Source organism: Scomber scombrus, chromosome 14, assembly GCF_963691925.1.
Source record: "Scomber scombrus chromosome 14, fScoSco1.1, whole genome shotgun sequence".
Classification (NCBI taxonomy): domain Eukaryota; kingdom Metazoa; phylum Chordata; class Actinopteri; order Scombriformes; family Scombridae; genus Scomber; species Scomber scombrus.
In genome coordinates, this window is record NC_084983.1 from 7,336,466 (window position 1) to 7,358,347 (window position 21,882).

Consider the following 21,882-nt stretch of genomic DNA (forward strand, 5'->3'; position numbering starts at 1 on the left):
AGAGTCATCATGTGTCTCATGTGAGCCTCAGACAGCAGTAGACAGTATGATACCAGGGTTGGAAACAATGTGTGTTCTGTGGTGAAGATAAAGTGGTGAACAGATAGGAAGGGTGAACAGGACAGTCTGTATGTCTGACTTTGTGACAAACAGCATATGAGAAGGAGGGGGTTGGATTAGAGGGTTAAAGACCTCAACTAACCCTTGCCACAGAGTATTTTTAACTCCCAGGGTTCGTAAGTATGAGACATACACACTCCATGCGTCACTTCTTGGAAAGAATGTCTGGGAAAAGCATGTTTTGGAAATGGGAGGAGAAAAAAAAAACCCCACAGGGGAGACATGAGATATTTTTGGGGCGAGATGAGAGAAAAGGGAGCACAGAAATAGATAAGATGTATTTGAACTGTGTATATGTTCACTGTTATGTATGTCTTTTAGATATTTTTGGTGCAAGCGAGTTCTGCTGCCACAGCATCCATCAATAAGACGGTAACATAAGCATGGATTAAAATAAAAAAAACTGTCCAAATTGAAAACTTCCATGTTGGAAACTCCAGAGGAATACCATGAGAAAGCTGAAGACTTAACGCATCCATGTGATTGTTTCACTTCAGTCCTGAATTAGACTATATCTCCTTTAAAAGGGATGCTCTTTCACTTCAAGACCTATTGTATGTATGTACCAATAAAGTACAACCTGACCTGACCTGAGCCAATGATGAACAATATTTTATGAGAATTGGACACGTCATGGATGCTAACCCATCTGTTTAACTAAAAGAGGGTTTCGAGATTGGTGCATCTCTAATTGTTTAGTCTACAGTAACAACAAATTCTCATTATAGGTTAAAAAGCTAGAGTGATGTCATTCAACTCCTTATTTTCAACAACACGTCTTTAAGCAACTCTTCACAAATGACACATTTTTCATTAATGTCTATCAAATTTTTCACTGATTAACTTCTTGGTTGTGGATTAACTTTTGATAGACTGGTAGTGTCAGTATCACCGCACCACTGTACAAAACTATGACACAATGTGTATATGACTCATTTTTTACAGACTCTACTGATGACGCTACTATACTCTTCCTGCTGTCTCGAGGAGCCATAAAAAACTCATCAGCAAACCCTCTATTCCTCAAATTACTTCTCTCATGCTACTGTCTTTATACTCCTCTATGATTTCTTTTGTATCTTCGCACACACACACACACACACACACACACACACACACACACACACACACACACACACACACACACACACACACACACACACACACACACACACACACACACACACACACACACACACACACAGATCATTTTGTTAGTCCACATCAAATGTTCAACTTATGAATGAAGACACACACACAGACTGGCGTTACTCCTTAGAGTAACAGCAGCTTCTCGGCGTCTACGAGCGGGTCATCCAGAGTCCAACGCTTCACAACATATCACATCAGCAACATCATTGAGTGAACACACGCATCCGCTCCCCCAGTAGAGCGCAATCTGTACATTCATATACATGTATCCAGGTCCCCACTCTCACTTGTGCTAACTCATGCCTTATTTATGGCACTAAAAACATGCCTACATACTGTAAATGCAGACATGTTAACAAGGAATACTGTGGATTTCTCCAGAAGCTGCACAAAGACCGCCACAGTTCCCTAAAACCCACATTTACTCCAAACGTGAACTTTAAATGCGAAATAATAACTTGGTAACGTTTTGCTAGAATAATATTTGTCTGAATCGTGTTGAAACTAAACTATTTGAGCTCTGTGGTTTGGTTGGTCAGATGGGTTTTACTGTGCGTGAGACGAGTGGAATAATGGCCCCCTTATTTTCCTAAAAGTCCCACTCGTAGATAAAAATGCACTGCGGAGATAAAATTCACTGTACAGTCTAAGAGAGGATGAACTGTGTGGGGCCTTGAGCTTGTGAGATACGAAATGAGGAAAGATGCAAGCAGGGAAGGAAGAGGAGGAGGAGGGAGTTCAACAGGGAGATAAGATTAAGACTTCTTGTGGGAATGAGAGGCTGCATGAAAGAAAAAAAGAGTAATTAGTAAAAGTGGTAATCTGTGAGGTGGTTTTGGTGCTGAGCCTTCATTGTTGTGGTGTGAGTGCTGTCAGCCTGTCTTTTTCCTATAACTTTCCAATTTTTCTCTCTATTATACTTTTTCTTTTGTCCTCTTCGACAATGTGGGTCATACAAACTAATCAATTCTTCTTATAATTAATCTATTTTTCTTTCACAAAATGCTTTTTCTGCTGGAAATCTGCAACAGAGCTCCAAGAAACAACTTACTTGACATCATTTTTTCAAAGACGAAGGTAAAAAATCACAATGTGAAAAGGTGAAGGAGCAGATGGTTCAGCCCTGAGTGCCTATACTCAGACATCAGGGCCAGTCCCGGCTCTTAATTATAGATGGGCTGGGTGGCTCAGCCCCTCGTAAAGCCGCTCCATATGACCAGACAAAAGGGGAGGGGGGGGCTCCCTGGCGAGCGCCGTGATTCTGACGATTCTGCGATTCTGCAGCCTCGGCTCCTGCAGGATTCAGCAGTGCTCTGCCAATCACAGACACCGTCACGAGCCTGAGATGAATTAATGATCAATTTATCGGCTACAGCGCTCCGACATGAATATGGAGCAGCTCTGAGTTCAGGACCGGCAAATGAACATGGGATGGTCCTGACACTCCTGTAATGCAGTCAGTCTGGTGTTTTAGCGTGTTTATCATGTGGCCTATGAGCGGATGGAAGATGTTGTGAATGTTGTACACCTGGCTGAAAAAAATCTGCCAGGAAATGTTTGGTGGTTGACCTTCACTGTACTCCCCCACACGCTCTGTGTGTGTGTGAGGTCTACAATGATAACTTCCCCATATAATACGTAACTTGTTCATGAATCCCATCCTAAATTATAGCTGGAGTATTGCCTAACATGATCCTGCAATTACAAGTCCAGATTTTTGAATAGGAAGCTGCGTAGTTGCTCCCCTCACAGCAAGACGGTCCTGGGCTCAAATCCAGCTTTCGACTGGAGCCGCTCGGTTTAGAATTTGCATGTCTTGTCCTGCCTGACCTGTAGTACATGTATGGATAGCTGGTATGTTCAATTGTTAAAAGGAGTATTTGAACATTTTGGCAAACATGCGTATTAACATAAGGAGATTTCCCAAAAATGCCAAACTATTCCTTTCTTACCAAAAGACAGCCAGAAAGTCTGTCAGAGAGCATTTCAGTGTGTATTTATATACATCTTTAACGTTTTCGCAGCTTGTTTTAAATCATATGTTTTAAGGAGGTTCAGACAATCTTCTACCACTTTCATGAAGGCATATATGGTTTATTATATGTTGAGATCTGAAGGCTCTTGTGTCAGGAGCAGCATTCACAGCGTGCATTCGTATTCCTGGCCTAAGCTCTGTAACGTTCTTACTGTAAGTCCCTGTGAAGATGCTAACGGTGGAACAAAGGCGATCATTTGGGGCTCGGGCATTGACAAATGATGAAATCAAAAGAAAGGGGGAAGCGGCCGCCGGCTTGTTTGACTTACTCATCAGAATGACAAAGTGCTGTGTTTTCATCATGTGCGTCTCTTCGAGGCCTGAGATTGGTTGACACGATGATGGTGCTGGGTGACATCAATAGCCGCGAGCCGCGTCTTGAGCGGATAATTCAATCAGATTTAATTGGAACGGTCTCTATAAGAATGTTTACGAGATGACCCGCTCCACCTCTTTGATCTCTCCTGCTGCTTTCACTGGAGCTTAAGCAAGAGGAAGGGGAAACACAGCAAAAAGGAGCTGTGTGAATGTGTGTATGTGAAGGGGAGCTTTCAAGGGAGGGTCCTTGAGGGTACTGTGGGAGTGCTAAGATGGGAGTGGAGAGGTAGGAGGGGGTTTGGCAGGGTGGGAAATCACAGCCTTAGGGTGCTCCACAGATTATTCCTTCTCCTCTTTCATCTGCGCCGTTGGGGGGCATCTTCCTCCGATTAACCGCTCCATCACTTATTAAGCACTTTGGAACAAAAAGTGGTGAAGGGGAGTGAGGAGGGTAGAAAAGACAAGGAGCTCAGGGAAGGTTTCATTAGCATGTAGCTTGTGTCTGTGTTGTTGGGTGTGGTTGGATGAGAGGAGAAGAGAAATGTGTGAGTGCCCTCTTAAAAAACAGAGAGTGGGGTGGAAAAAACAAAGCGTTCAGGATATGAAAAGATATGAATAGAGCCTGCTATTTTAAACCATCCACAAATCAGCAGAAAATCCTTTTAAAGATGGTGTTCCCTTCACTGAAGCGTATTTTTTTGAGTCTGATCAGTAAACGTGGATGCAGGGAAGCACAGAGAGATAAAATGAGGGAAAGGAAACCAAGTCAAAAAAGAAAGATGCTGAGAAGCAGAGTGATGCAAGAGCAAATGTTGAAGCAGCAATGCTGCAGGTTCTGCACGATAAACCTGCATCCAAACAATGAGGTCACACTCTGTATACATGATGTTTTTCACAGATTTTCCTTTTAGTGACTCATGTACTTCCCCTTAGTATGTTGTAATCTTTACTTTAATTTATTTTCATAATCTAATCTCATTTAAGTCACTTTGATGTGTACTCACAGCTGATGCTCTATATGTGAAACACAACTATTTAAATGTGTCGTTCCTTGGCTCAAAGTCTATTTGTTCACCAAACAGCAGTGGAGGTAATTATAGCTCATCAACATAGAGAACTTTCTTTAATTACAGCTGATCCACCCGTCCCTGGCAAATATAACGGGATAGAATCTGAGCCGAGATATAACTTGAGTTGGCTTTGAATAAACAGCCATGACTCAAAATAGAGTTAAAGCTGCATGAGGCAAATTTGCATTTTTGAAACCCCGAGTGGAATTTTTGAAAGTTTTGAATTCATAACTCATAAAGCACCATAACATTAAGTAACCGCAAGTTTCTGGGTCTATTTTTTTTTTCCTCTGCGAGTGGAGGAGAAGGAGGAGGAGGAGATTGTGATAAGAAATCTTTCCATAGCAGGTTTATCCATCATTTCTGCCTCCAGGTTTTTCTGGACTTTGCTTTCACCTGCTGGATTTTGCTGTCCAGTTTAGATTTGTTATTTCCTGTGCACAAGATTTCCAGCTGGTGTCATACATTAGCTGGTAACAGTTTATCTGTGTAAATAGGGCGAAGCTGAGAAGCAGGTCTCAAGGGAAGGGTGAGGGTGACACATCCTTCATACAAAACTCACGCAGCATTAAACTATCCTGGCCTTAAGTGCGTCGTAGACGTGAACCCACTGCGCTGAAGCTGTGATCATGCCCTCTGGTTGACTGGGGGACAAGGCTGGGTTACATCTGAACAGTGTGACCCAATTCCAGTGATGAAGAGAGTGCGGCTTCGCAGGACGACGACGCTGCTGCTGGCCTGCTTGAATAATTCACTCTGGAGAATATAGTCACGGCTGACTGGACGCAGCCACCTGGAAGATTACACAAACAGGCAGGAGGGAGGTGGGACTGACGGAGAGACGAAGAGGTGAGCGGATGAATGACATAAGCTGAGACTAGCAAGTATTACCCAACTGAGGCTTACGTTAAAAGGAAACAATTTCCAGTATGATTGTCTAAATGTTAAGAGGGAGGCAGATAAAGGGTTTTACTATTCCTTTAAGCAGAGCACTTATAAAAAACAGAGAATGTACTGCATGGCTTGCAATTTAATGGTTAGAGAAAGAGGGTGGCAAGAAGAAACACACCATCCCAGAAGTGTGGTGAAGGGCTGGAGGAGTATTCATCCCAAAGGAAAAGGAAATATCGACAAATTCAGGCACATCAGTCTCTTGAATATTGAAGTAAAGATTTTCTTTAGCATCATTGCTCAAAGGATGACAACTGAAGTGAAACAGAACAAACTGATTGACATGTTGGTGCAGAAAGCCGGTACATCAGACTCCACCAGACTTCTTAGAACACACAAACATGATATGGCACCAGATTTAAGAGATCTGCATGCCTTATTCCTTGATCTAGCCAATGCTTTTGGATCCATCCCACGTGCCGACAACAATGACAAACTTGGTCAGAAACCACTTCTAAGATCTGCAGTTCTGTCTCACAACACTACAGCAGCACTAAACAGGCCCTACAGCAAGCCACCAGGTCAATATCGGAGGCTGCCGAGTGTAGCAGCAGCTGTCTTTGGCTGAAAAGAAAGGTTTCGATCTGGGCTGCAGGGTGATCATCAATCTATAGGACGCCTGGGATGCCAGACGTTGCCGTTGAGCCCTTCAGAGTAGAAGGATGTCCACCTGAAGACCCCAATGAAGTGATTACTGCCACTCAAGAAATTATTTATATTGTAAGGGATATTTACAAGTCCTATGAGCTCAACTCAAAATTATTATCAGCACAAAATGTGACCGAGGTGGTGCAATCTCTCCACGATGAACCGACACCTAAGAACCTTAATGAAGGAGTAAAAATCAAAGATCATCAAAAAATCTGTTTTGTAAGCTCTGACATTTTCTTCTCCATCAAAACTGGGTCAGCTCTTCTGTTAACTAATTCACAGCATCTTCCACACCCTTCCACCCCCCCTCCTTTTTATTCACCAATAAAGTAAAAAAGAAAGCAGTGCAGCCAGGTCAAAGCCTTATAAGAAGCCATCAACATGTAATTGGAGAATCAATTAATCAATTAATGGAGACTTCAGCAGTGTCAGCTCCCAGCAAGCATCCTGATGATGGGGTTGTTATAAGTCTTTGTGTAACAGTGTTAGCAGTTCGGCCACAGAAAAGCACCTCAGGCTAAATGCTGATGTACCACACTGTCTGACTGACTGTCTCTATGTCTCATCTCCTCCTCTCCTTCACTCTGCTTTGAGCCTCCATCTTTCTTCCTTTCTTCCATCTGATTCACAATAAAGAGGATTAGAAACTAAACAGGAGTGTTTTCCACTAGTGATCGATAACAAGCAACCTCTGGCAGGATTAGCGAGGCATGATAACAGTGGTTTCTGTCTAACCACAGTTGGCTAAGTGAAGTAGTATCAGGTTACACTGGAGGAAGAGGAGAAGATACAAGTAGGCAGAGATGCAATCAACCCAAGTATCTCCTCCACAGCTCCTGGAACAGACACACACACACACACACAGACAGACAGTACATATCGCTCTCCTGGCTATTATACAACCCACATTACATAATTCAACCAATGTGCGACTCTGTGAAATAGACTTTTGAGGTGCCCTCCCTCATAAACACCCACTCAGGCTCTATGAAAGCAGGACCAGCAAGAGGGAACAGGTACACACTCGAGCTGGCTCCCCGGTCGGATCAACACATTTCATGCTTCTGCCAGGGACGCTTTTTAAATAGAGTGCTCAAATGAATTCATCACGACACGCCGGTTATGCAACAGGCTGTTTGAAAGAGAAGCGATGCTCGGAGCGCACTCGTCGCCTGAGAAACACTAAGAGCCGGAAAGAGCGGTGTTGTTCTCCAAGGTTGCTTCAACTTAATTTCATTGTGGGGTTTTGTGAAGTGGCAGATTTCACATTGTGCATCACTCAAGTTTTATCTACTCAAGTAAACTTATACAATAGTCAAGGGACTGAACTTTACTCCTCTCCAGAAGTTTAACATTCCTTCATGTGTGAAAAAAGAGGCAGAAGATCAAGTTGAACTACTTTGATCCTTGATCTTTTACATATGGTGTCAGTCTGCTTGGCAGCACCAGAACTGGATTTGGCGCGACCATAAATTCTAGATAATCGCAATGTAAGTGACCTCATCCTCTATACAGCTGACAAGTTCAAAACATCCTCCACAGTCTGAAGGGACTTTGGAAACGTTTCCTCCACATGAAAACAATTATATCATCATTAGCCTAATGTGTGGTGGCAACAGGGGCCTGATACAGGAGGTCAGACATTTAAGAAGCCAATAAAAAAAAGGAGATTTGCTATTAACAGCCAGGAGATTGAGAAGGAATTAAATAATTGCTTGAGGCCACCTAATAGCCATCATTGTGACATGTTTACCTCATTTGAACTCATTAGAGCATGTTTATATCTACCAAGTGAGGAATGCTTTGTGTGATTAGCGAAGATAAACACCTGTCAAGTCTGGCTGCACATCCTGCACATCTACAGTACTAATGGAAAATGACTGCATTGTCCTCTGTGGTTGCAGATTGTAAAGAAAAACGTTTGATCTGATTTAATAAAGCTTTTGTTCTGGACAAGATGTTTTCAAGTATGGGAGGGGTTTCCGATATTTACTGATAAAAAAATGAAAGAACAAATTAGATAAAGATTTCAGCCATTAGTCCACCAGAGAGGTCAGAGTGTATGCAGCCTGCGCAGTCCCAGCAGGAAACGAGCAGTCTTCCTCCCTTGCCCTGGGACAGGAAGTCATAAAGCAGGATCAAACGCCTGGCACTGCGCACGGTGCTGCCATATGAACAGCGAAATGTCATGGGAAGTCCTGGAGTTGGGAGCGCTAACGACGACCCAAAGCCTTCGCAATAACCCAAGTTATGAAAGCTTGATCCATCGAAGGTATCTGGAAGTTTGCCGAGTGTAGATTCTGTACGTGGAGCTTAAAACTTTTAAAAATGATGAGTCAGAAGGTTCTCTCAGTGCTACGCTACCTTGGCTGCCCAGTTTCTTGTTACATTTACATTAAACATGGAGAGGCTGTGTCCCTCTCAGGTTAGTGGAGTGGAAGGAATATGGAAAGGTCATCAGGACTTGCTGAAATGTGAAGATAGAGGAAAACAAACACTGAAGCACGAAGGTTTGAGCCATGACCTGAAACTACTGAACCTATGAGTAAGGACAGAATAAAAAGCCTTACAGTATTTATATTTCTGATTACTTCTTAACTTTTCCACTTTGGACTGATACCTTTTAAATCCTGCAGTATAATCACCTGCCAGCTACTTAATAGTTTGAGCTATTTATTTGCTTTTGACCCAATGTACTGTTTGTTATGTTTAGATATGAATCTGAGCATCATAAACCAAATCCCCACTGCTATTCATCATCTCATGCTTACATTAGGGTCACATATCACAGTCTAGATAAAGATTACAGGCTTAATGCACTATTTTAAGGACCTTGCATTGACTTTAAAATCTCCATACAAAGCATGGGAAGAAAGCACGATATTAATACGTGTATTTCCCTCAGCCAGCACTTTTTTTCCCGTCCACTCATTTGTCTCTCTGTCTGCCGGGCAAATTCGGTGTGCATGTTTGTGGCTGTGGGGGGGCTTTCTCTCTTGTCTCACCCGCGAAGATCACTACAGGAGCTGAGCAGATGCCTGCGAAACATCCCCGCCTTCGTGCAAAAGCAGCACGCAGCAACCCAAAAATAACAGCTGTGGTACCTCGAAGCTACTGATTAAGAGTCAGCTACTGTTTCATCTTCATATGGTGTGCAGGAAACACAAGCTAAACGCTCGGTATCGACCAAACCATGACTCGGCGCGAACCGTGTCTACAGTAATTATGGTATGTATCTCAAGTCACCTAGTGTGTTGATAACAGCTGATGTAGCAGCATATTTCAACACCTTTTTACATTTAAATGATGTCTAAAAATGTCCACTTGCCTGTTCCACTATCTCAAAGAAGACAGGCGGTGGAAAACAAACAGAAAAATGGAGGTAACATTTCAATTTGATCGCTAAAATTACAGACAGCATCCTTTCTTTTCTAACTTGCAACTAGCAGAAGCATTGTTTACCTCCACCAAGCAGAGTCCTGTTGGTGCTTTCATTCAGTGTGTGAGCTGCTAGGGCTTTAGAGGCCAGGCAGAGAACATATAGACAGATCTGACAGCTTACTGAAGCATACACATACACACACGCAGATATAGAAGAACTTCAACAAAGACTGCGAGGCTGGAGGACAAAGAGCATCCATGAATGTTAATATGGTTCTTGGCGGGCGGCAGGGGTGAAGCTCATCTTTCAAAAATTATTGGAATTTTTCAGCTGGGGATGTCAATGAACAACGCAGCGGTAATGTGACTGGAAAATAGCAGACACGCAATATGAAAACCCCATGTGACCGTGATGGACGGAGCAGTTGCTGTTTTTCTCCTGTTTCTCCTGATTAGTCATTATATCTGAACTAGATTGTGGATGTTTTACAAAGCTTCTCCTTTTTACTGGAGGTAGTAGAACGGAAATCCAGAATGTCAGTAATCTCTCTGACACTCTATACTGCCAGACAGATTCTCACGGACACTTCTGGAGAAACGTTTTAGAAGTGAAACTCTACACAGTAGTCAGGATGTAGCGGGCTAGTGTGGTGAACGGGGAGATCGCCCTTACAATTCCTGCAATGATCCACCAAGCTAGAATTGTGTTTACTTGAAGCATAGCACAGCACTACAAAGTACTTTTGGATCAATGCCTTTACTATTCAGTATAACACAAGAAAGCATTCTGCTACAGCTATAATTTCATTTTTCCTGGTATGGACAGCTACCCCCACTGTGCTGTCTACAACATCTACAATTCCTAGAAGAAAACAAACCTAATGCAGGCCCCACTACAGATAAACCACCCTGCATAATGAGGTGCAGAACCACAGTGGGCAAATACTTGCTCAATCTCAGACCCCAGCTATGGCCATGTGGAAAGCATCGAAGTTCCTGCACAATTATCACATCTAAACAAAACGGCCGAGGAGAGCGTTCGAACAAAGTGGCATTCAAGCAAACTCAACAGCTTCATAACTGTCTAAACCAATCACTGGCTTCCCCCAGAGTGCTGCGGCTTCAAAAACAAAAGCGGGCCAGAGCAGACGTCAGCTACAGATGGATATCTATTGCGTCTCACCGATGTAGGAACAGCTCTGGTCCCCCGACTGGCCACTTGAAAGGAAGATCAGGCTCTCCATGCTGGGACACTGTGTGGTGCTGAGGCCCATTTACTTTAATGTGTGCGGGGAGGCTGCCAACAACAACATAAGCTAAAGGGAGGCAGAGTGGGAGAAAGTATTCTGGTCTCGCTGGGTTTTTTGGGGATAAAAAGACAGAAGCGCATCTGGTGGTCAGAGACTTGGTTCTAGCAGTGATGTGAAATCTTATTAAGATAGAAAAGACTGAAAGGCAGAGCGAGGGCTGAGGGACGTCTCTGCAGAGATGTACCAACAGTCAACTGAGGACGAAAGAGGAAAGTGTGCAGAGGAGAGGGGGGATTGCTTTAAAGAACTGGTTCGATATTTTGGGAAATGTAGTTATTTTTTGTCTTTTTGAGACTTACATGAGAAGCTTTATATCACTCTTGTATCAGATTGTTAAATGTAAGGCTACAACCATCTGCCAGTTAACTTTTTACACTTTCTATACGTTTTTGTACAGATTTAACCAAAAATGTGTTAATTAATGTGATTCAGAGGTGCTGGTAGGTGGATTTTGTTACCTACAGAAAGAGAAGGGCTGTTTCCAGTCTTTATGCTAATGTAAGCTATTAGTCTGCTTGCTGCAGCTTCATATTTACCGTACAGATATGAGACTGGTATTAATATTCACATCTAATTCTCAGCAAAGAAAGAGAATAAGGTTGTTTCCCAAAATGTCAAACTACTATTTACAAAGCGGCTAATTTCTGCCAAAAGTTTATATGTCAATTCAGAGCTCTAATCTCAAGTTTTCTTGTCATAAAGCAGAAAAATGTTGGGAAAGATTAGTCAAACAATTGCAAAAAAAATAATGATACTTAAGCCCCCCAAAACACCAGTTGTCAATGTACTTTGCCTGATCTATATTCCTTACACTATATGCCACAGATTTAAAATAATACCTAATAATGTTAATATATATTATCATAATTTGAATGCCACCCTAAAACTGTAGGTAAAGCTCTGGAAGTAGATCAGACATTAAGAGCACATTTCAAGTCTATATGGAGGTACGCTCTTGTGGTGGAGAAGCGTTTGTGGTCACACACAGAGGACACTCCTGTATCGACTGGGGTCTTCACAAACCCACTGCTGAGGTGAAACCTAGTCGATCCACGGGTTGAGCCTCGCAGCGCGCTGGCAGGCAGAGCGGAGCATGAAATGAGCTTTACCCCTCAGAGAGTCTGACTGGGACTGTGATGAGAGGGAACGAGGTGAATCTCATCCCCCAATGTCATCTGTTGTCTATAAATCCACAGCTTGGTAGCAGCGAAGGGAGGTTTGTGTGTGTGTGTGTGTGTGTGTGTGTGTCAGGTTTTATTTTGTAAATTTGAAGAAAGAAGAAGAAAAAACACAGTAGAACGAGGAGAACAGCCTAAATTAAACCTGGAATGTCGCAGGATACAAATAAAGAAAAACTGTTGTTGCAGACAAACCACATAGGCGGGAACACAGGGTGGAGTTAAATCAAATGAATACGATTTCTCTGTGATATTGAATACAACAGTATTTTGTCGCCATGTGTTGGTCTGCTAGCAGTAGTCCCATCACATGAAAACTTGATGAGATTTGATTGTTGTAAACACAGCAGAGTGACTGACAGCGATGAATTGGGCAGTCAACCAAAAAGTCTGCTAGTCGTTATTATTACGACTACTTCTAGCTTCTCTATGTGCTCTCCAGTCCAAGAACAGAGTCTCTGTATTATTGTCTTCAAGTCTCAGGCGCCAACGCTACGTATTTAGCAGCTGAAACAATAAGAGAGGCGATGGGACATTTTAATAACAGGCCATTTAACCGATCCTGATGGTCAAAACGGGAACATCAAGCTCTTGTGGCTCTCGCTTTCTCTCACTGTTTTTCTGAATGTACTATTGCCATCCACTGTGTTCAAATGTGACACTCTTTGTAATATCTAACCCCCTCCACCACCACCACCCTTCAGACTGTTTCCAATTATTTCTGAGCCCCCCCAACTCTTCCATGAGACTAAAGGGCGGTAGTAAATGTGAGAAGGGATTCACTTCTGCCTCTCTGGAGAGCATTTCATTTCTCCGACTCTGATGAGCTCCTTTGTTCTCACTTTAACTCTCAGCTTCACATAATTGGCCACCATCTGGGGCTCTTGTTCCTATTCTCTTCCTCTCATGTGTCCCTCTAACCGCCCTCTCCACGTGTGCCGCATATGCATGTTCGGGGTAGGAAATCGTACATCTGTTATCAATCTCTTACACTTTCCCGAAAGATTATGTAACGTTATAATGAGGACCAATTACCGAGCCGGCTTGTCCTCGACATCTCGGAGGTTCATCCATTACTTTATGGAGAGGAGCGTGTTTGTTTTCTGCTGTAAAAACAACAGAGAGGTACGAAAGGGATGGCAAGGGAAAAAGGGAGTGATGTGAAGGAGGTCACAGAGATCTTTTGGCCTTTAAATAGCCTTTTTATTTTCTCACTTTGTTTTTGTTTGAGTCCTCAGTCGTCAGACAGCTAGGGCAAAGCGTTTCTGCTTTACTCTTCCTACACAGTTCATTCTTTTTTATCCTTGGCTGAATCAAAAGTGTCTGTCCAACGCCTCCGACTCACCAATGAGACTTTAAGCACTTCTGGCATCCTGTTAGATTCTGAATTTATTGTTAGAAATTCATAATGTTTCACTTTATATATTTATTTATATTCTGCTTTTTACAGTATTAGAAAGGCCTAAAACTGCTGGTTTAGTTGAAGTTCTCAATGACAAAACCCAGGATACCAACAAAAACTAAAAGTTCTAACATCTATAAGAATATGACAAAAATCAAGCTTTTTACTCCCAGTCTATACCATGTGAGTAAACCCCCCCAAAAAAGCCTCTAGCTGGACAAATGTGTCTTTCTTTGTCTTCTCAATCACAACCTGGATTCAGCAGGTTAGGGGTTTTTCCTGTTCTGCTCAAAAAAAGTGCGCATCTGCACATTTACATGATCTAAGAAAGCTTACAGGACTCCATGTAGTTATTTAGGGCATGCATATCCCTAGTGGAGGCGAGTGGATGTTTTTAAGTGGGAACAAAGGCTGTCTAAGTGAGGGGTTGTGACGGAGGAGATTCTTTGTGGGGAGATGACAGGGGAAGACTGCAAATCCATCAAAACACTGCTTTCAGCTCCACTGATCAAGGGTCATTTGATGAGGAAGTCGGCTTAATTGGGACTCATCAATAAAAAATGTAAAAAAGCACCATATGCTGAAACACACAGACTATGAGGGATGAGCCTCATTAAGAATCATAGTGGAAAATCTGTTTAGGAAACTTAAAGAATAAAATAAGTGGATTTAGGAGTAAACAAGTGATGGGGACTTTGTTATTGAATGAATGTATATACGCCATTAATCTGCAACCCCCACCCCAATACACACACCTAGCCAGACAAAGGAGACACAAGCTAATAACCATCAGGTAATGTGGCAGACTGAAGTTATTGATATAATTTACAATACATTAGCCCATCACCCCTTTGTGTGTGTGTGTGTGTGTGTGTGTGTGTGCGTGTTTCCCCAGGGGGGCTGAACATACACAGCAGAGTCCCATCTGTTAGTGTTGCTGACACATATGTGTGTGTGTGTGTGTGTGTATGTGTATGTATGGCTGCAGGGGTTGTACGGTGTGGAAACATGACAGATCACAGCCCTAAATGACAGGGGGCAGAAACAAAATAAATGACAGCATCTATTAGACAATAATTTATGTTAATACCCGCACACTGGAACATGAACACACACACAAACCCTCATTAAAACCTCTGAGCTCGATGTTCAAAGCAAATACTACATGAAATACCACCACCCTGAATGCCCCAGAGGCAAAACATTCTTCACAAAAATAATCAGTAGAGGAGTCATTTGTGTGGTTTCCATAGAGAAAGAAAGATAATAATTATTTTGTTGCCCTCAGTGTTAATTTTTGCCACGCTGCATCAGAATCTAGAGATTGTTTTGTTTACATGACCATAAAATATAAAGAATCCCGAAAATCTGTTAGCAGATTTTCATTTTGTCTCATTTTGTTGCCAATTTCTCCATCTGCTAACAAATATCTTTAAATGTTAAAATTGTCTTCACTGTTTATACACATTGTACATATTACTAAACACAACCACCAGGCTATATTTCATCTGTATTACAGCCTGATGTTGGCTTTATGTTCAAACGAGTGCTGAGAGATCGGGTCCGAGCGTGAGGCCTGCACTTTCCGTGCTGGCTCGGTGCCACTGGTCCACGAGCTTCACAGCTAATTCTCCAGATGGCCGGTCTGCTATTAGCCCAAACAATGCCGCTTTCGACAATAAAACCTTCATGTCGTATGTAAATGTCAAACTTTTGCATCTAATGCTTTGTGAAGAGGACACGCTCTGGCTCTTAAGTGGGAATGAGAGTGCTGATAGACGCTTGCCTCAAACTTTACAACCCCTTTGCACCAGTACTTTTACAGTAAGGCCGGGGGGTTAGGGTTATGCGTGCCCTCCTGCCCTGATCTAGAGCTGCCAGGAACAAACAACTTCATCGCCCCTTCCTCTTTTACATCCTAATGCCCAACTTCTCTGGCTCCCATTATCTTCGGGAAGCCATTCAAAACTATCAGGTTACGGATTGGTGAGGGGGTTGACATGCACTCACCCCTGAATATAAACTAATAAAAACATCCCCCGGAGTGGTGCAGAAGCAGAGGGAGGTGCATGAGTTTCAGGGGTGATGGCAGGGGGTCTGAAGGTTGAGGTGGCGATTATAGGATCATCAGATGCGATAAAACTCAGTAACAAACTACATGCAGGATGGGACACTGCAGAGTTCCTCTATAGACACACAGTATGAGGCAGTACACGTGATTTTGGCTGTGATCTCTCAACAGTTTGGATGCTGGCAATGTGCTGAATGCTCTGAGAGGGGTAACAGAAACACCTAACCTACCCCGGGATCCATTTCCTCTTCCTAACCAGCCCTCGACAATGTGACAGCGGCCAGACTAAACGATTTTGAGGGTGCTGGTGGGTGTACGGGAGAAAACACACTCTTCCCCTGATAAGACAAGAAATAAAAGCCTGGAGAGTTAAGCCCAGGGGAGGCTGGGACGGGGTATGCGAGGGTTGAGTTACGAGATGAAAGCATTGCTGAGGCTGGGTGATATGATGCATTTCTGCTACACAAAACACAGAGGCTGTTAACTTAAACAGTTACGTAACTGGTCCTCTGAAGACAAGTATTGGAAGCTACAGGCAACACATAAGAGTCACTTGGGAGACCCAGGAGACTGTTTGCACTTTGCACTCATAACCAGTCCAGGACTCAGTGTCCTTAATAGCAAGACTGAACACAATCCAAACAAGCAGCGATGGCAATGACATCTCTCTAAAGTAATATCAGAAATCAACATGAAAGTCTAATGCTGAGGAGTTTGTAATTAAAAACACATCCTTTAAAAAAAATTAGAGTTGAGGTCTGATAGTAAAATATTAGAAGTCTCTGGTTATAATTAAGGTCACATTGTGTGTACAGACATGTTTTTAGCCAGAGGACAATCAGTGGTTAAAGAGCAGAAGTATCAGTGACAACATGCACAAGAAATCACACACCAGAGGCACTGCTTTCATTTAACCGGCAAACCTAGGGGCTGATACTAATCAATTTTACAAATGTGCTCAAAGACATTTAGGAATCCATTTGTGTTGCCGGTTTGAAAGACAGGGGGAGTGTGACCCCGACATTGTTGTCATATAGGGTGGATTAACAGAGCGACCTCTGGGATCAGAGGTTATCTGCTCGAGGGACGTCACTGGGTGACAGGCTGGACATAAATGATGGTATTTTGCCTGTGGATAAGCGACTAAATCAAGCTAACATTAGAGCACTGCTGCAGAACTTCTACTGCTGCCTCTCTGTTGTGTTTTTCCTTTTACTCTGTGTGTGTGTGTGTGTTGTGTGTGTGTGTGTGTGTGTGTGTGTGTGTGTGTGTGTGTGTGTGTGTGTGTGTGTGTGTGTGTTTGTGTGTTTGTGTGTGTGTGTGTGTGAGTTCTTTGGTGGACGTTACAAACTCTAAAGAATTTTACAACAAACCCAACAAACCTTTCCATAATATACCTCCTGCCAATAAAAGCATATCATCAACAATAAAGACTGTATCAAAAATCCAGTGGCTTTCCTTGGTCACTATTACAATAAAATCATGGTCTTCTGATGACAGAGGACGATCAACTTTCTCATCAGTACAAAGTGAAGTAACAGCAGTGTGTAGGAAAAAAGAAAACTTCCAGCCCAATATGCCCATCTACGGTCAGTCAGTATTCCACAAGCCTGCTAAATAAATCAGAGGGTCTCCAGGGAGCAAAGCAAAACACTGAAGGGTCCCTTCTAAACTCAGCTTCACCAGGAAAGCAAACAGCTTGGCTCCAAGTGAAAGTCTCTTTCAGTATGCACTCTGGACTGTACGGTTGACTGATGCCACCCTTGCTGACTTTTAGGTGAAAATGTAGAGTACTTTGGTTCCTCAGCTGCCATATCAGTGACATGTGATGAACCATGTCTCTGACTATACAGTAACACTTTGGGGTCAGATAAAAATGATCTTTACTCAGGATTTCATTATGTTTTAGTGACGATAAATAAACTCCAACCAGACGGAAGTGAGCCTGTAACCTCTGTGCTGAGTTTATCTTAGAAGAATGACTTTGCATGGTTCAGGGATTGTACATCACTGCATTAACAGCATTAAAATGGTATAAGGGGCTGATAATTAAGATCAGCATTCATTTACAGTGTCAATAACATTAATATATTCAATGTATATTGCATGTATATGTATTTTCCAGTTTGAGCACCACAACCCTGGACTGTCACTGCCTTTGATAGCAGTGATACTGTATTTCCACCTGATAGACAATCAGTAGAGAAAGTTCCTCTATCAACATCTTTCACTTTGCTTCCCACTACTTAATACACACTAATACACCGTTCCCACCCTGTCAGACCCAGGGACAGAACATGCCATTCTCCCTCTCTCCCTCTCTCTCTCTGTTTCTACCCTACTCTGTATTTCCCCCTTCTCTCAGCGAGCCAGCGAACTTGTGGTGTATTTGTTTTTTTGGCTGTTGTTGGCTAGAAGTGGATGTTCCCAGCGGCAGCAGCATTTGTCTCTCTGACTGGCAGCCACACCAGCGAGGGCGGGCTTTACTGTCTTTTAAGATAAAATGTTGAACCACTGATGAACCGCTGTACCTTATGTGCAGAGATGGAATGATCCTCTTTAGCCAATAAAATCTAATTAAAGAGCATGTTATTCATCTCAACAGTCCAGATTAAAAAGGCTAAAGGTAAAAACAGCAATAACTAAATATATAACTGTAAATATATAACTGTAAAGACATACTTTTTTTTTTATAAAAAAAAATGCATGTGCACAGTTCTTTTTTCAGTCCTCTCTTGAGTCTTCAGTCAGGAGCCAACCTCATTAACCAAATCACACAGGCAGGGCAAGGTAAGGTTGATAAACCCTGATACAGTATATTTAAGTCTTTAACTACAGATAGCTAGTCACAGACCAGGAACTTCCATGATGAAGATTTTAATTAATTTCTACCACACTAAACTCTACACAAAGACTACACTCCATAGACTTCTCTCATCTTCATAGATGTTTCTATTAATTATGTTAGAAACATCTGAGGTCACGATAAGAAAAAAAAACAGCTGCCACATTAAGATGCATGTGAAATCTTAAGCCCCTTTCACACATGCAGTTTATCCCTGAAATGTTCAGGAATATTTTGTGCATGGGGTCATGTGTAAACAGACAACTTCGTAACACATCAGGGGAAATGTCAGTATGGCTGTGTTGTGAATGAAAGCAGTAACATTGCAGGGACAAGCACATAAAGGGTAATGTCCGTCTGACGTAAGGCGCTATGACGTGGAGCGAGCGAACCAACCAACCATCCGAAGACACTGATAACATATTTGTCTTCTTCATGGTTGTCTTGTCAATAAATGATCTGATAACTAACAACAACACAAGTTCTTTTGTTTGCAATCAAACTGCTCAGATTCAGAAATAAGGGAGCTCCTCTCAGTCCCCGCAGAGCAGTTGGCACCCATAAGTGTTGCATGACAGCCATCTGCTGGACTGTCCCTTGCCCTATCTATGTGGGCATTGTTGTGGCATGTGTGAAAAGGCACAAGAAGGAAATGTTCCTGAATGTAGCTGCATGTGTGAATAGTGAAAATCAATAGCGTCGCCTGAAAGGTTATCCCAGTGCTTTACTGAGAACTATGTGTTAAAGAGTCTTAATGCAGTTCAAAAACAAAAATATGCTTGTGTGGTGCAGACCCACTCTTTTTCACATTCGCTCTTTGGAATCAAAGGTAAAATTCAAGGGCACGAATCATCAAACCGAGAAAAGCATGGAAAGTGGTGGTGACAAACAAGAAAATGCTACAACAAATGTGTTGTGGGTGTTTTTCCACATTTAAAGACTGTTTGAAAGATATAAAACAGCGACTTAGGTCTTTGGAGAAACAACATACCAACTCACGAACATAAGGTTTATAAGATATTTTTGGGTTGCATCCTTTCCTTTTTTAAATACAAGGTTATGTGACTGAGTCATGTTTACCCCACTTTCCCTCTCTGTTAGACAGGAGATTTGTATTCCCACTGCTGTTTGTTACTGATACTGCTTTCACCCACGACTACAAATTCGCTGCAGCAACAAATCTTTAAATCTTTTAACTGATTTATATCTTGTGTTTCGTTTGAGGGAGATAAAACAATTGTCAGAAGCAGGTTCATAAATAACCTGCTTTACAAGTTCGCCTCTGGCACTGACATCACTTGAGAAAACCATGAGGACATTAAGTGATGATAAGAGCAACTAAAAGCCTCAGAGTTGGCCCAGATTCATGAGGTGAAGCTCTATTGATTACAGGGCAGAGGAGGCGGAAACTGCTACAGCAGCAATTTGACGGGAGTCAAGCTTCACTTGACCAAACAGATTTTCCAAAGAAGTTCTGGAAAAACTGAAATATGACTTCTCTGTAGGCTGCCCTGCAAAACCTAAACAACAACGCCAAGTGCAGAACAGCCCAGGAAACCACAGATTCCACAGTGTAGGCAGAGTCTAGTTTACAAGACTCTGAAAGGGACTTTTACAGGGACATTTCTCACAACAAGACGGGGAAACCCCCCTTAAATAAACTCACTTTCAGACTGTTAATCCAACCAGCTTCATTAGAGGCCGCCACTGTAAGACCAATCTATTGTGTGCAATGGCTAGACAGCCAATTAATATGTAGTCACATGTTGGAAAATCTCCCCATGAGGACACAGATGTTTCTCTCTGTGTACAGTTTGTTTCTATGATAATCAACTGATGACATGTCAGCTTCTCTCTTCTTACCTGAACTTGACCTTTGCCCATAATCTTGTCCACAATCTCATTGTCGTCCTTGTTGAGCATGCTCTTATCGTAACACTTCTCGTAGCACAGGATCCTCAGGTACTGGGAGCCCTCCAACTCGATCTCAAACTCCTATCGGATGACACAGGAAAAGGAGAATTAAAATGTCTGACTCTGAATATGTCAAAGTGGAGAAATATACCAGGAGATGTCTTGGTAACCGACCTCATTCCACTGAGGCTCTGTGGTGTCTCTGAAGACTCGGGTCTTGGCCTTGCTGACAAAGTATCCATATGAGTCCACTTCCAGGGTGCAGTATAGATCTAGGAGGAAACACAGAAGGTAGAAAGATCCATCAGAAATGCTGATAAAATAAACTTTTATATCATGATTATTATGCTAAATGATGGAGCCTGTACGGATCACATTTTTATAGCTTGTAGTAAAAGTACAGCTATTAAAACAGACTTTTGGTGTATTTCATTACATGGAACATCAACATAATTACAGGCCAACGGTATTTCTTATTAATGAGTGCCTCTGATCTGAAGTCATATTTCAGTATTTTGTTATACTCATGTATCTTATAAATTCAGCAACCAGAGAATCAGATGTTTGTACTGCAAAAATTTACCAAAGCTCAATTAATATTTCAGATGGTGAAGGTGATAAGGGCAACGTTTCTTTGAGCTCACTTTTTTAGCATGTATATCTTCACCAGTTAGTATAAATAAGTACGATGCAAATATTAAAAGATGTAATCCATTATTAAAAGTCTCATCCGCACTTGAACCCATTTCAAGTGTTTAAATGTAACAGAAAGTGACTGAGTAGCCGATCTGTAACAAATGTGCACTTAGAAAATGTAAAAAAGGCTATGTTCCATCAAGGTGAAATAGCCCTTTAAAATGTCAATATGTTGTAATCCATTGGCTGACAAGACATCAATCTACTGCCTGTGTACACAATCAGGACCCCCCTGCTTCTTTACATCCTCATACCACGGCCGTCGCTCCCCTGAGATCAGCTCACACTCGGCTCTTACACGGGAGCAATTAAGTCTGTTAATGTGTTTGAAATGCTGCTGCAGCGGTTCCTGCAGGCCGCGCTGCCAGCTGTCTGTAAAGTGTCTATACTACGTCCTGTAGCCTGGACCCTATCCCAGGGGTTATCCTCAGTTTGACAGCATGATGGATGGATGCGCGGCTCGACCTTTCACCGCGAGGGTCGCCGGGATTGGAGCGAGGGTGCCAGACACAGATGCAAGGGCGCTGGTTGAATCTGGTATAATGCCTTTGTCTGATTAAAGCTATAGAGACACCAACCAGACCACCAGGGTGAGCTATGACTGACATAGCTAACATTCACATGTACAGCTGCATAACAATCGCTAACAGGACTTCACAGTATAATGGATTTCATTTGGTTTCATCTGGTACGATTAAAGGAAAAGTGGACGAGCTTAGAGCAAACATTCACAGCTTATATAAATAAAGGGAAGCTTGTGCTCTTGCCTTTATTGAAGCCTGATTTAA

The 21,882-nt window shown here is 42.4% G+C and overlaps 1 protein-coding gene across 4 annotated transcripts in view; it reads right to left on the reverse strand.

The window, feature by feature from the left end:
* The window catches only part of abr (ABR activator of RhoGEF and GTPase), a 132,454-nt gene that overhangs the window by 17,248 nt on the left and 93,324 nt on the right, over positions 1 to 21,882 (reverse strand). For all 4 annotated transcript variants that reach the window (XM_062432728.1, XM_062432732.1, XM_062432730.1 and 1 more), the window contains 2 exons: positions 20,573 to 20,670; positions 20,348 to 20,479 (listed from right to left, as the gene is read on the reverse strand). In XM_062432728.1, coding sequence (XP_062288712.1) covers positions 20,348 to 20,479; positions 20,573 to 20,670 — 230 coding nt within the window. The remainder of the gene's footprint in view (positions 1 to 20,347; positions 20,480 to 20,572; positions 20,671 to 21,882) is intronic.